The 14078-nt window shown below is 52.0% G+C and overlaps 1 protein-coding gene across 1 annotated transcript; it reads right to left on the bottom strand.

The window, feature by feature from the left end:
- Positions 1 to 7695: 7695 nt before the first annotated feature.
- Positions 7696 to 8550, bottom strand: LOC309684359 (olfactory receptor 5AP2-like; the record flags this gene model as incomplete). The annotated part of the gene is made up of 1 exon (XM_082500285.1): positions 7696 to 8550. One exon carries the CDS (start codon positions 8548 to 8550, stop codon positions 7696 to 7698), a length of 855 nt encoding a protein of 284 aa, XP_082356411.1.
- Positions 8551 to 14078: the final 5528 nt, after the last annotated feature.

Raw genomic sequence — 14078 nt, 5'->3', positions numbered from 1 at the left:
AACTCTCCCAGCCTGTCCTCATCGGAGAGGGCCTCCAGCCCTCTGATCATCTTTGTGGCCATCCTCTGGACCCACTCCAAGAGGTCCATGCCCTTCTTTTGCTTGGGGCTCCAGAGCTGGAATTCTCTGAGTATAATCTATTCAATTTCTCATAAAACACCCCCAAACCACTTTTACCTTTCCAGGAAGACCTTTTGTGAGCTGAGATTGGTGCTGTCTGAGGGTGCCCCAGAGAACAGGAGGTTCTGCTGTTGGCTCTGCAGGACTCAGACCTGTCCTACAGCAAAAGGAAAATAGGAACTTGGGGTGATCTCAGATTAAATCCACTTTTGATAGCAAAGAGCTGTTCAGCATTGTGGCTCCTAATGCACCCGACTGCAGAGCAGAGCTGTGGGGATGTTGTTGTGTTCGTACTGTTTTAGTTGCCCCAACACACCTTAGGAGTGTTTTTAAGACAGAAATCCTGCTGCGCCTTGTGGGTCCTGAGACACAAACGGGCTGTCATTGCAGGGGGTTGACTAGGTGACCCGTAAAGGCCCCTTCCAACCACACCATTCTAGGAGTCTACGATTCTGTGGCACTGGTGAGAGCAGAGGAATGCGCCTTCCAAGTGCATCTCTCTAAAGCCCTCAGCCCCTCTAATCATACCTGAGGAAGACCTCAGCTCTGCCCTCCCAGCCAGGGACACAGAGGGCTCATTACAGCTGCCCACAGACAGCTGCCCAGCAGCGTTTCCATGGCTTTAGCACCACGATGTCTTCTCTGTGGGACTGCTAGATAACACAGAGATGCCGTGGGAGAACTGTGTCCTTCTGGAGGGCAGCCTGCAGCCCAGCAGGACCCCTCAAAGAAGGAATCACGTATCTTAAATTTGCTTATCCTGAAGGCACGATCAGGTCATTTCCAGCCGCATACACTGTGATTCCCAGAGCGCCAAAGGCAGACAGGATGCAAGTTGGCTGCTTTTCCTCCATGGACATATGTGCACGAAAGGACGTGCAGTGTTGGTGTCTCAGCTGCGCTTCAATCCTTAGCCCCCCCCACCAGGGAGTTTAACAGTAAGAACAAGGGCAGACGGGAGAGAGGGGATGCCAAAGTACCTCTGCCAGGGCAGGCAGGTGAGGGAGACACAGTCGGACACTTGAGCAAATCTCCTCTGTGGTGGTCAGGTTGCTGGAAAGGCAACTCATGACCAAACCCGCATGACACGAAGGGCAGAGGCTCTGCTGTGTGAGCGAGGGGACCAGGGGTTGCTCCAGGGAAGGCATCTGCACTGTCGGGGAGGGCAGGGAGATGCCTGTATCCCCCTTCCCACAGCATTTCTGGGAGCCCGGCTCTCTTCCTCCCTGCCCATGACCTGGAGCTTGTCTTGGCCAGGACCTGTTTCTCTCTCCCCATATCTCCTCCCTCTTCATGCTCACAGACCCCATTCCGCCTGCTGCGTGCACAGCTCTGCCCTGCAGACCCCTCCTGGCATCAGGGCACTGCCCAGGGACATCTTCGTGTGCAGGGGTTAACGAGAACCTCAGACAGGTCCTATCAACAAATGGGGTCTCAGAGCCTTGTGCACGGTGGAGAAATCCATTCCCATCTCTCCCTGCCCATCCAGCCGACCAAGAGGAGAAAACTCACAGCACAGACTTGTTCCCCTGCAGGTGAATAGTTCCTTGGCATCGTTTTTCAAAAGAACCCTCTGCAAATGTCCTTGGGGTGATCTGGAGCTGGGACCAGTCCTCAACCCTGCAGTTCCCTTGCACAAGCAGAAGTAATCTGCCTCACTGGCGGTCACTCCTTCCACCCACAGCTTCTCCACACAGCGCCATGGGAGCTCCCCGGGCAGGCTGAGAGCATACCCTAGCAGGCGGCAGAGCCCCTGCCCCGGCACACAGCCCCCGGGGGGCAGGGACCCTGCTGGCAAGGACAGCTCTGCCCACCCCTGCCTGCACACCCAGTGTCACCTCCTGCAGACGTCTCCAGGAGCAGGCAGCCATCGTGCCCTGTGCCTCTGATGGTGGGGCAGGGAAGCCCTGCTCTGGAGCACGTCCTTCTCCTTTGCCCCAGCCATGGAAGGTGCCAGCTGTAGATGGTGCCAGGAGCTGCAGCTGCAGCTGCCCCGCAGCCAGAGACTTACTGTGCCGAGGGCTGTGGAGATGCCTCCCCTGGTGAACACTCTGCTCTGCCCTCGCTGCCTGCAGACAGTGCCCTCAGCCCTGCTGCGCTGTGCAGAGGAGCTGCTCCTGGGCAGAGCTGTCTCTCTGCAGCGCTGCCCGCTTGCCAGGAGCTCCCTCCAGCCCAGCAGCCCAGCCCAGTTTGGCAGCAGAGGACCAGCCCACGGTGGCACTCTCTCTGTCCCCTCTGGGCTCCCTGGAGGTGTCTCTGGGGCTCCAGGGGAACCGCCTGTGAAAAAGGCTGATGCAATCTCTCATGTTCCCTCCCTCAGCTGCGCAGAGACACTTACTTGCAGCAGTGTTATTTCTCCCAGTAGAAGAAGAGCTGGCCATGAGTACCCCGTCTTCTTGTCCCACCAGTAGCACACACGGGTTCTTGGACTCTTGGTACCAGGATTCCTTATGGCAAGTCACCGCTTGCCTGGTGCCACAGCTGGGGGGCTTCAGCCCAAACGTGCAGCAATGATCTCAGCCAGGGGCACAAACAGGACAAGCTGGAGCCGTTCCTGTGGCAGACAGAGCTGTGACATGGTGCAAGAGCTCAGTCCAGCTGGTCTTCAAGGACAGCCTCCTCCAAGCTCAGCTATAGTCCACATCTCAATTCAATCTAACCCCGAAAGGCAATTCAAGGGCACCAGAATGAGTGCTTACTCCTTCAGGAACAGTTCAAGGAGAAACAAAGCCACTGTGTGGCCACTGCTGAGTTTCGTAAGAACTGGTGCTGATAGATCTGAGATACTCCATGTCCTCTTTGCCTCAGTCTGCCCCAGCAAGGTCTCCCAGGCCTCGGGCTCAAGGATGGAACCTGCAGGAGAACCACCAGCAATGGCTGGGGTCAAGTCCTTCAGCAAACACAATCCTTACCAGTCTATGGACAGGAGGGGCGGAAGCTGAGGGAGCTGAGGGGGCAGCCAGTGTCACAGTGGTCACTCTGCTTTGTCTTTGGAAGATCACGGAGACTGGGGGAATTGTCTGCTCACTGGCAGCGCCCAAAACATGCATGCCCCAAAGAATTAGCAGGGGAACTGAAGGCTGTGCCCCAGAGCATGTCCACTCAGGGACTTCTTGTGTGTTTGAAACAGAAGGTGACGGGATTTACCCAGAGCAGATCGCACTTGGCCATCCTCTTTGCTTTCTGTGCTGAAAGGACAGGATTGCTGGGCAGAGAGAGCGGTAACTTTTACTGGGAAGTCAGAAGGGCATTCAGCATCACCCCCAGCTTGTTTCTAACTGAGGACAGTAGAATCTGCATGGGTAGATAAGCAGGTGGGTAAAATACGATCTGAACTGCTGGGCTTGGAGGCATGTGGTTCCTGCGTGGTACTGTGCCTGGAGGTATCTCACCAGTAGGGTCCTGCAGGGGTCGATATCGTAACCTGCCCTGTTTGAAATGTTTATAATGACCTGGAGGACATAAGAGTGAAAACTGAGTAGGAGGGTGGTGTTGCACTGCAGTGGGACCATCCCAGAGGATCTTTGATCTCCATGTTTGGAGGTTTTCAGGTTTCAGCTCTGCAGTCACAGCAGACCAGAGTCAGAGGTTGGCGATTTCCCACCCTTTGGTGGGAGGCTGGACCAGAGACCCCAACAGACCCTTTCCCTACAGCCCTTCCCTGAGCCTGGATGTGAGGGTGGCTACAGCAGATGCTCATGGGACAATTCAGGGTGGAACTGTCCTGTGATCAGTGGGTCTCTACTTCAACCTTTAGTTCCAAGCAGGGCTAGCTCTGAGGTCCAGCAGGTTGCTCAAGAAACAGCAGCGTCCCTGTGCAGACTCTGCACACGAGAGCCCAACATCGAAGCCACCATTACAGACACGGGGACAAGGCATTTGACCAGCTCGTTGAACCCAGAAATCGGTATGCCACGCCTCCTGAGATTCCCACAAGCACCTAAGATTTTGTCCAGGGAAGTGGGGAAGTGTGATTCCTCTTTCAGTGTCCTGCCTGTCTCCGGCCCCATGTGGTGCTTTAGGATGTGAAGAGAATCAAACCCAACCTTTGGACTAGATTAGTTTCATTTTCCATGCTGGAATGCGGGGCAGATGAAGGCAGCTCTGAGCTCTCTGCTGCACAGCTTGGACTTCCGAGAATGGAAACGCAGGTAATCTTCTGGTGTGATCACCGATTTGCCTGCCTTTGTGCCTTTTCACTAACCAGGGATCTGTCCGTCGGCCTGAGAAACTACTTCCCTATTCCACCTCCCTCTCTTCATAAAAGGAGGGAACAAAGATATGGAGCATGGATGACTTAAGGACACTATTGTAATCTTTACATTATGGGAGAGAGAAAAGATAGTACAACTAATTCCAAACTATCCTTGAGATGCATTCTGATTCTTCCTTCTTTCCAAAGCTCAGCCACCTTAGATCTTGAAAGGACTGCCTCAAATCTCTCCAACTAAAATCCCACAAGCCTTCTCTCAGAGAAGTCCTTTTAGCACAGGACACCTCTGCTTGTCACTTCTGCCCTATGCCCAAACTCTGTTTTGCAGTTGGGCGAAGTCAAGGTACTCCCTTGCAACATCTTCCCTACAAAAGTTGTCTTCTCTTCATGCTGATCCCACTTATATGGCCTCATGTTATGTACAGCTCCATCCTCCTCTTGCAGAGCTCCACTGGGTGACCAGTTTTCCCTTTCTTTCCTGCCCATTCACCTTCACAACCTTTTTGTATTTTATGCATACCAAATATTATCTGAAGCAACATATTTATTGCCCCCAGCTTCACCCATTTCCAACTGCAGGCTGAGCTATTTCTCCTCTTTGAGCAGACATTGTGCAAAGCTGCTCCAGATATGGAAACTCACTTAAATGCAGCACATTAATTGGGGCTCAATCAAATATAAAAAATGTATCCTGAGCTAGTTTTTCAGAGACAGATTCAAAGTGGCAAAGCAGATTCAAAGTGTCTGAAGGAACTGGGGGTTTTTAACCTGGAGAAAAGGACGCTGAGGGGAGACCTTATTGCTCTCTACAGCTACCTGAAAGGAGGTTGTAGCCAGGTGGGGCTTGGTCTCTTCTACCAAGTAACAAACGATATGACAAGAGGAATTGGGCTTGAGTTGCACTGGGGGAGATTTAGATTAGACATTAGGAAAAACGTCTTGACTGAGAGGGTTATCAAGCATCGGACCAGGCTACCCGGGAAGGGGTTGAGTCACCATCCCTGGAGGTATTGAAAAGACATGTTGGGATGGTGCTGAGGGACATGGTTTAGTGGTGGACTTGGTTAACAGTTGGACTCGATGATCCTAAAGGTCCCTTCCAACCTAAACGATTCCATGATTCCATGATTCTATGATTCCATGATTCTATGATTCCATGATTCTATTCTACATAAATTCTGAGAGCCAAGCTACAAGAAAGGGAAAAATAGGTGAAGCTGTATTTTCTAGATTCACTAATTCTCTGTCAGTAAAGAGAAGGTCCCACAGCCTGTGGCACGTTTTCATTAGTTGTCCCTATGGGAAGTTTTGTTTCTTGGGTCTCTTGGCTCGAGCCTGCTGCGTTCCTATTTCCAGCAAGGGCAAAAGTTCCCGTTCAGGTATCAAACTTTTGCCCATCCTTCCCGGAGAGCCAGGACAGTTGTGTCACACAACATTCAGTGTCAGAGTGAAGATGGAAAAGAAGTGTGAATTGAAATGATTTGTCCTCCAATGGAAACTCAAATCCTGAGCTGGCTGGACCACATTGGCTGCAGTTAGACATAAGTTACCTGAGACAAATGTGAGTTCAGACCTGGTTGGCAGAGTTTCTCACAGCCCTCACTGAGGAGAGCAGGGTGTTGCGAGAGGGGAGCACATATCTGTTCCCCAAATCCCAAGGTAGTGCCCAAACCATCTTGCCTTTGGCCTCTGGCATCTCATGCCTTGAGATGCAAGAAATGCGGGGCCGTCTGTCAGTAATCCTCCAGCAATCCTTCAGGCGGTTGTGTGAATTCCCTATCAGTATCTAAAAAAAGTAACACCCTCCCCCAAAACTAAACAAGCAAAAGCCCCACCAATCACAAAAAAACAATCCAAAGCCACCAACAAACATTAATCTGCCTAAATCTAAATGCAGCAGTTTGCATCTTGGACAGCCGCTCTGGGCAGTGCCAGTGAAATCAGTATTTGCAGCGTGAGCCGTGATACCCCATCCTCAAGAACAAATCCAACGCAGTTCAGAGGAAGGGTGGTCTTTCAAAAGTTACTGTGTGTGTCCCCAGGTGGCATGGACACTGCTGATTCCCCACTCCAGAGCGGCAGAGGCTGGAGCCCCTTCGCAGGATGGGCTTCTGGCCAGGAAGCCACAGCTATGGGGGTGTCTCACCTGGTTCTTACTGTCCCTTAGCTCAGCATCCATTTCCGTGTATTTCACTCTTTTCTATGTCTACTCTTTCTACATGTCGGAATGACAGAAAAGCAAACATTTCCTAAAAGTTTGTCATAATGTCCTTGCTATAGACAAGAAGCCCATCAACCCTGGAGGCAGCCAAGAACATTGCCATGAGCACCAAGAAGATCCAAGAAGCTCAAGGCCTCTTCTGAAGGGCAGCAAATTCTTGCAACTGTGATTTGAGCCTGGAAGTGGGAAGGAATTTTCGTCTGTGCTTGGAGGAGGAATAAGTGTGTTGTGGCAGTATGTCAGGGCCGAAGGCCCTTGCGCAAATCAGGGATGATGGAGACATTTCCATCTTGTGTGTGTGCCTCAGGGCAGGAAATGGGGCATGCCCGCTGCTGGGGGTGTGTGTACTCAGTCATGCCTCAGGAGCTGACCTTGCTCTCTTGTGCAAGAAAGAAGAAAACAGGAGGACTGAATTTGCCATACCTCAGTCAGCCAGTGGGAAACAAAAAAGTAAAGACATTGGGAGAGGAGGGTCGGAGAGGGAGAGACAGATTAGGAGAAGGAAAGAGGGGGAAAAGTGATGATTGCTGTGTTAAAACATCGGGAAGCCAAGACCCAGCTTGTTTGCCTGTCTTCTGAAGATGGATCTTGGTTTTTCTTTTCGGGGGGAGGGGGGGCGGAGGTGTGTGACCCTGTCAGACTAGCTTTCACAGTTGTCCTCTGCTAGGAAGCCCAGAGAACACGAGGGCTGGCATGCATCTACTGGAATTTAGACGTGTCCACTAGCGGGGCTTGATTCAGCTGCCCACTTCTCACTGCCAATAGGGAGGTGCCCTGAGGAGTCCCAGGCATGCAAGAATGGCAGCCCTCAGCTTGGCTGGGTAACGGAAGAGGAAACAGCATGTTTAGCGTAAGTTTTCTCCCACTCCTGGGCAGGTGTGGCATTTCACAGCTCCCACCTGCAGGATCACAATCGTGTTTACTTTAAAGAAGGAAGCAAGCCAGGGAAGATTTGACACTCTTCAACACCAGACCTGTATTTCTTTAAGACACAAATTCCCCTCTCCCACTTCTCATTCCACAACCAGTCCACAGATTCTGCACTTCTAAAGATGGACCTGGGACACAAAATATGCACTTACGAATTGTCCATGCTTGGTCAAAGGAGACCCACAACCTGTGTCTTCCTGGTGGATCTCAACTAGTATGAGCTCTCGAGGCAGGCCACAGTTTTTCTGAGTGCATTTCCTAGAGCCCCCTTGACCTCCCTGTTCCGCAGGCTGTAGAGGAGAGGATTGACCATGGGCGTGAGGATGGTGTAGAAAAAGGAGAGCACTTGATTGAGCTGCCTCAGTGAGGCTGTCCTGGGTATCATATAGACAACGACGAGGGTGCCATAGAAAACAGTGACCACCATGAGGTGAGAGGAGCAGGTGGAGAAGGCCTTCTGCCTCCCCATGGTGGTCGGAATCCTCAGGATCGCAGCTATGATGCAGATGTAGGATACCAAAGTGACTACAAACGGGACGACTACATCCAGAAAACAGATTATGAAAGTCACCAGTCTAAGCACGGTGGTGTCACTGCAGGCGAGCTCTAGCAACGGGGCAAAATCACAGAAGAAGTGATCAATTGCATTGGGACCACAGAAGTGTAACTTGGAAAATTGTCCAGTGACTATGGTAGACATCAGTAATCCTGCTAGCCAGGACCCAGCCGCCAGCTGGAGACAGAGCTTCCAGTTCATGAGGCTTGCGTAGAGCAGGGGTTGACATACGGCCAAGTACCGATCATAGGACATGGTGGCCAGCAGATAGCACTCGGCACCTGCAAAATAGCCAAAGAAAAAGAACTGCGTCATGCAGCCTTGAGCAGAAATGGTTCTGTCCCTGGTTAGGAAGCCGGCCAGCAGCCTGGGCAGGATAGTGGAGGTATAGCAGATTTCTACACTGGATAAATTCCCCAGGAAGAAGTACATGGGAGTGTGAAGATGCCGATGTGCCACCACCAGCACAACAACGAGGATGTTGCCAAACATGGTCACCATGTAGATCATGAGAGAGAGGATGAAGAGAGGCACCTGAAGCTTGGGGACGTTACTCAATCCCAGCAGGAGGAACACCACTGGTGAGGTCTGGTTGTCCCATTCTTCTTTCTCCATGAGGTGCTGTAGGACTTTCTTTTCCCCATGAGGCAGGAAGGGAACCTGGGGAAGGGCACGCGTTTCTGTGTTATTTGTGAAAATGTACTGGGAAGAAGTCACTGCCAGAGACAACATGGAGGTTTTCCCCCATTTGTCTGAATTCCGACTTGGTTTAGGGGCACTATTCCTGGCGAAAGGGCAAGAAAAGGTTCTTTGAGAGGGCCAAACTGCTCTTCTTTGAAGAATCTCCTCTGATTAGAGAGGTGAGTTGCCGCATCAAGGTGCCTATTTCTGTGGAATGAAAGAGAATGTTCATTTGATCATATTAGATTGTGATGCGTGAAGTTATTGCCAGGAGTACCCAGCATAGGTTTTAGCCAAATTTCAAGCAACAGAAAGACGGGCCAGAGAGGAAAACTCCATCATGCAAAAAAGCCTTTAGGGGAACGCATCGTGCCATAGACAGCTTCTTTCCACTGAGGAAGAATGGACACCGAAGAGGGCTAGTGGTCTCAACTCCCTGAAACATTTGCTTTCTGATGACGCAATTCTGTCCCTGGACAGTCCATCTCTTTCCACTGACCAAGAGTGGCCAGGACTTACTAGCTTGGTAGCTGAAGGCACTGCAAAGGGTCTGTTAGACAGGAGACTCACAGGCAGATATGAACTTGGGAGAGAAGGGTGGGGAAAACGGGATTCCAGAGAAGAGGTACCTGAGGTTCTAAGCCAAATGAGGAAAAGCGATGTTGCACAAGGAGGAGGCAAAAAGGACAGGGGTGACGATCATTTGCTGGACATCTCTTCCTCCTCACCTTACATTTCTGGCTGCATTTGGGCTGCCTCCCTGCAGCAGCGCAGCACCTGGACCTCAGCATTGCCACCTGAGTGCTCAGGGCTCCCTGTTCAGCACTGCAATGAAGACACAAGAGTGTCCTGGGGGTGAGTGGGGGCTGAGGCGGTGCAGGATCCTCATGAAGCACAGGTTTCCAGTAAATGCCTGATACACACCTGGTTGCCTGCCCAGGGAACGCCTGTGGCTGAAAGAGAAAGCCCACACCACCTCTCTGGGCTTCCATAACACTCGGGTCAGACAAAACACTGCCCCTGATGATGCTCTGCCTCAAACTTCATACATTCTACAGAGAGTTGGAGATGGCCAAGGCAGGCACCTGGACAGCCCAGAGAGTTCCTGGGACGGAGGAGCCCTTTGACTCAGTGATTCAGCGCACCTACACTGGGATGCATTGTTCCAGAAGGTACTTCCATGGGGAGGGTGCCCCAGAGTCAGTGCTCTCAGTAAATCACACCCTATGCGGATGGCTGAGAGACAGCTGTGAGAGAGCTGAGGCATTGAGGTGAAGCCCTAAGACACAAGCAAGATGGAGAAAGAGACAGAGAGAGAATAAGAGTTGAGACATTAAAGGACGTGTGTTGGCACGCTGGCCCCATACCCTCCTCTCCAACCTCTTCATGTCCACGGAGGTGTCCGAGTGCCCATCAGCTGATGCCCCGCAGCTCTGTCTCTGCACTGACAACCACGCTGCCTGTATCTGTTCAGTGGCGTCAAGGACCCAGGGAGGGTATCCAGAGGAAAGAGTGAGCTGGAAGAAGAAGACGTGCAGGACAGGGCTGTACCAAGACACATGGTCCCACTTCCTAGTGGCCGCTGTGCAAAGAGCCACTGGCACATTAATGACACCCACCTCAGCAAACCCAGCACCTACCTGTAGTCCCCAGCAGGATGTCACAGCCCTTCCTCTGAGGGGAATGGAGCATGAAAGGCAAGGTCTGGGGGCTATCTCCTGCCTCTTCCCCATTCCACCCTCCCCTTTCCAATTCTGCCTGCAGACCCTGACCCATGGCTTAGTCGCTGCACTGTACTTGCACTCACCTGTCACCATCTCCTTCTGAGAGTCTTCAGCAGCACCTGAATATCCCCTTCTCTGCAGTGCCTCCCGGGTTTATAGAAGAGGCTCCTGAAGGTTCCTGCTGCAGCTCAACTCTCTGTGTCACAGCAAGTGAGCCCTGTGCAAGTGAAGCCCCGGGGGGATGAAAGCCCTGAGCTGCCCTCCCTTGGACCTCTGTGCTCTTCGGAGGCGGGGAAACAAGCCAGGGAATGAGCCGTGATCTCTTCCAGCTCACGGAGCAGAACTATAAGGAGATGCTTCTCACAGCTTCTCCTTCTAGACTCCATGAATGGTCGGTGGGGAAGAAGGAGTGATTTCCTCCAAGCTGAGGAGACTGGGAACGTGGGACAGGATAAGCCCCCCACAGGGGTGCCAGGCTTTGCCCATTAAGGAGAGGGGAAACCCAAACCTTCCCCAGAGGCCAAGACCTTTATTTGCTGTTCAATATATTCATCGATGATCTGGATGAAGGGATAGAGTGTACCATCAGCAAGTTTGCTGATGACACTAAACCGGGAGGAGTCGCTGACACGCCAGAAGGCTGTGCTGCTTTACAGCGTGACCTGGACAGGCTGGAGAGTTGGGCAGGGAGGAACCTAATGAAATTCAACAAGGGTAAATTTAGGGTACTGCATCTGGGGAGGAATAACCCCACGCATCAGTACAGGTTGGGGGCTGACCTCCTGGAGAGCAGCTGTGTGGAAAGGGACCTGGGAGTCCTGGTGGACAACAGAATGACCATGAGCCAGCAATGTGCCCTGGCAGCCAAGAGGGCCAATGGCATCCTGGGGTGCATCAAGCAGAGTGTGGCCAGCAGGTCGAGGGAGGTCGTCCTCCCCCTCTACTCTGCCCTGTTGAGGCCGCATCCGGAGTACTGCGTCCAGTTCTGGGCTCCCCAGTTCAAGAAGGACAGGGAACTGCTGGAGAGGGTCCAGCAAAGGGCTACGAAGATGATTAGGGGATTAGAACATCTTTCATATGAGGAAAGGCTGAGGAACTTGGGTTTCTTTAGTCTAGAGAAAAGAAGACTGAGAGGGGATCTTATTAATGCTTTCAAATACTTAAAGGGAGGATGCCAGAGGGATGGGAGGAGTCTTTTTTCAGTGGTGCCCATTGATAGAACAAGGGGTAATGGGCACAAGCTTGAACATAGGAAGTTCCATCTTAACATGAGGAGGAACTTCTTCACTTTGAGGGTAGTGGAGCACTGGAACAGGCTGCCCAGAGAGGTTGTGCAGTCTCCCTCTCTGGAGATGTTGAAAACCCGCCTGGACGCTGTCCTGTGCAACCTGTTGTATGTGACCCTGCTCTGGCAGGGGGGGTTGGACTAGATGATCTCCAGAAGTCCCTTCCAACCCTAACTATTCTGTGATCCTGTGATTCTGTGCTGGGGACTAAAGTGAGCTCAGCTGCTGATCTAGAGTGACAGTTAGGACTCCACCCTCCTAGAGGAATGGTGCACAGGGTTCTCCTTGGCTCCAGCTTTAGGTTAAGGGAGCTGACTTAGGTTAAGCTCTGCTGACTTGCTCCTCATGACAGGTGGACCCCTCAGGTCTCTCCTCTGAGTGCAAAGGGGGAGAAGGACCCTGAGACATCATTTAGGGTAGCAACTGCACAGAGCATTGTCTCCAGTGGAGTCAGACTTGGTGGTCAGGGCTGTGGCCCAGTAGGGTCTTGAAAACTTCAAAGAGTAGACATTCCATAGCCTGCCTGGACTACTTGTTCCAATGTCTGTCTGTCTGATGTTCTTCCTGTTCCAGGTCAGAATCTCCCGTTTCAGGTTATAGAATCATAGACTCCTAGGATGGTTAGAGTTGGAAGGGACCTTAAAAATCATCTTGTTCCAACCCCCTGCTATGGGCACCTTCCACCAGTCCAGGTTGCTCAAAGCCCCATCCAGCCTGGCCTTGAACACTTCAAGGGATGGAACAGCCACAGCTTCTCTGGGCAACCTGTGCCAGTGTCTCACCACCCTCAGAGCGAAGAATTTCTTTTCCCATATCCAATCTAAATCTCCCCTTTTCCAGTTTGAAGCCATTCCCCCTCGTCCTATCACTACATGCCCTTGTAAAAAGTCCCTCTCCAGCTTTCTTGTAGGCCCCCTTTAAGTACTGGAAGGCCACTGTAAGGTCTCCCTGGAGCCTTCTCTTCTGCAGACTGAAGAACCCCAACTCTCTCAGCCTTTCTTCATAAGAGAGGTCTCCATCCACCTGCATCATAAGAATGGAACCATGTAGTTACCAAGGCTAATGGTTTCTTCACAAGCAGAGTCCTTTTGTAACTGTAAGGTTGTAGCCGTTCCTGGTGGGGGTCTCTGCAGATCCATCTCTGATCACACATGAAGCCTTGCTCCAGATGTGCCCCAGCTGTTGGTGGCTTTCGATGTGTGTGAGGCCAGAGCGGGGGGATGAGGGGCCCATGAGCATCCCTCCCTCGGCAGATCCCACCACCTTTCAGGCACACTAGCTGAAGGGGGGTTTAGCAGGTGGGTGGGACAAGACAATCTCCAGAGACCCCCTCCAAAACCCTACCCGTGTGATCCTGGGATTCTGTGAGTGATCTGGTTTGAGCCAGTGCACCTGAAGGAATTTTTTCCTGGATGATATTTACGTTCACTCTTGGCTCTAGTTAAGGTCTGACCCACGCTTTAACTCCAGATGAGCTTTTCTGTCAAAAACAAGAGCATTTTTCCTTTCCCACTTGTGTTCTGATAGTGACTCCCAGAAACCCTGGCCACCTTTTTCCTCCACAAGACAGCTTGCTTCCAGACACCGCTCCCCTGCCTGAAGAGAGCTGAGGTTCCTCACTGGTGCCTACCTGAGGCTGGTGGCAGCTGAAGAAGTGTGTCCTGATCAACCTGTGCAGGTACAGTCTGGAGAGTCAGGCCCAGCAAGGAGTCAGAGCCCATTTTGCCAAGTTGTACCATGCTGTTCCTCCAGGAGTTCGTCAGCTCTTGCAACGTTGAGGTCTATGGTCAGCAGGGCCCTGTGAGCCATGCGCAGAGGGCAGGAGAGAGCCAGTCAGCCTTCTCCAGCCCATGAGTCTCTCTAGGAGAAGACCCAGGTCTGCCTTAGGCACTGGTTCTATCCAGCTGCTGGACCCTGGTCTTCATGGTCTCCTCATTGCCTGCACCCAGGCATTGGAGTCCAGGATGTTTGCAGCCCTGCTCCAGTTGCTGGAAGACAGACCTCGTATCCTCCTCACCGGTGATTCCAGCTTGAAGTTCACTGCCATTCACACATGCCCACTAAGAACAGAGGATGCGCCCGCACAGAAGGTAGTTGGAAATCGGCTCCAATGAGAACACGGGACACAGGCTACTGCAGGGCTCCATCAGAGAAGCCTGCTGACTAGAAACCTGTTTCCACTCACACGGTCCCTTTTTCCCCCTTTGCTCTGTTTTCCTATTTTGTTGCCAAACCACTTTCCTGCTGGTTCTGTTTTCCTTTACACTCAAAAGGAGTTTTCCAGGGCTACACACAACAGGGACTTATCCGAGAGTGCCGATTTCAGGATGTATATAGCAATACACGG

The sequence above is a fragment of the Vanellus vanellus genome (assembly GCF_965231255.1).
Source record: "Vanellus vanellus genome assembly, contig: HAP1_SCAFFOLD_53, whole genome shotgun sequence".
Lineage (NCBI taxonomy): Eukaryota > Metazoa > Chordata > Aves > Charadriiformes > Charadriidae > Vanellus > Vanellus vanellus.
This window is presented reverse-complemented; position numbering and strand designations above follow the sequence as displayed.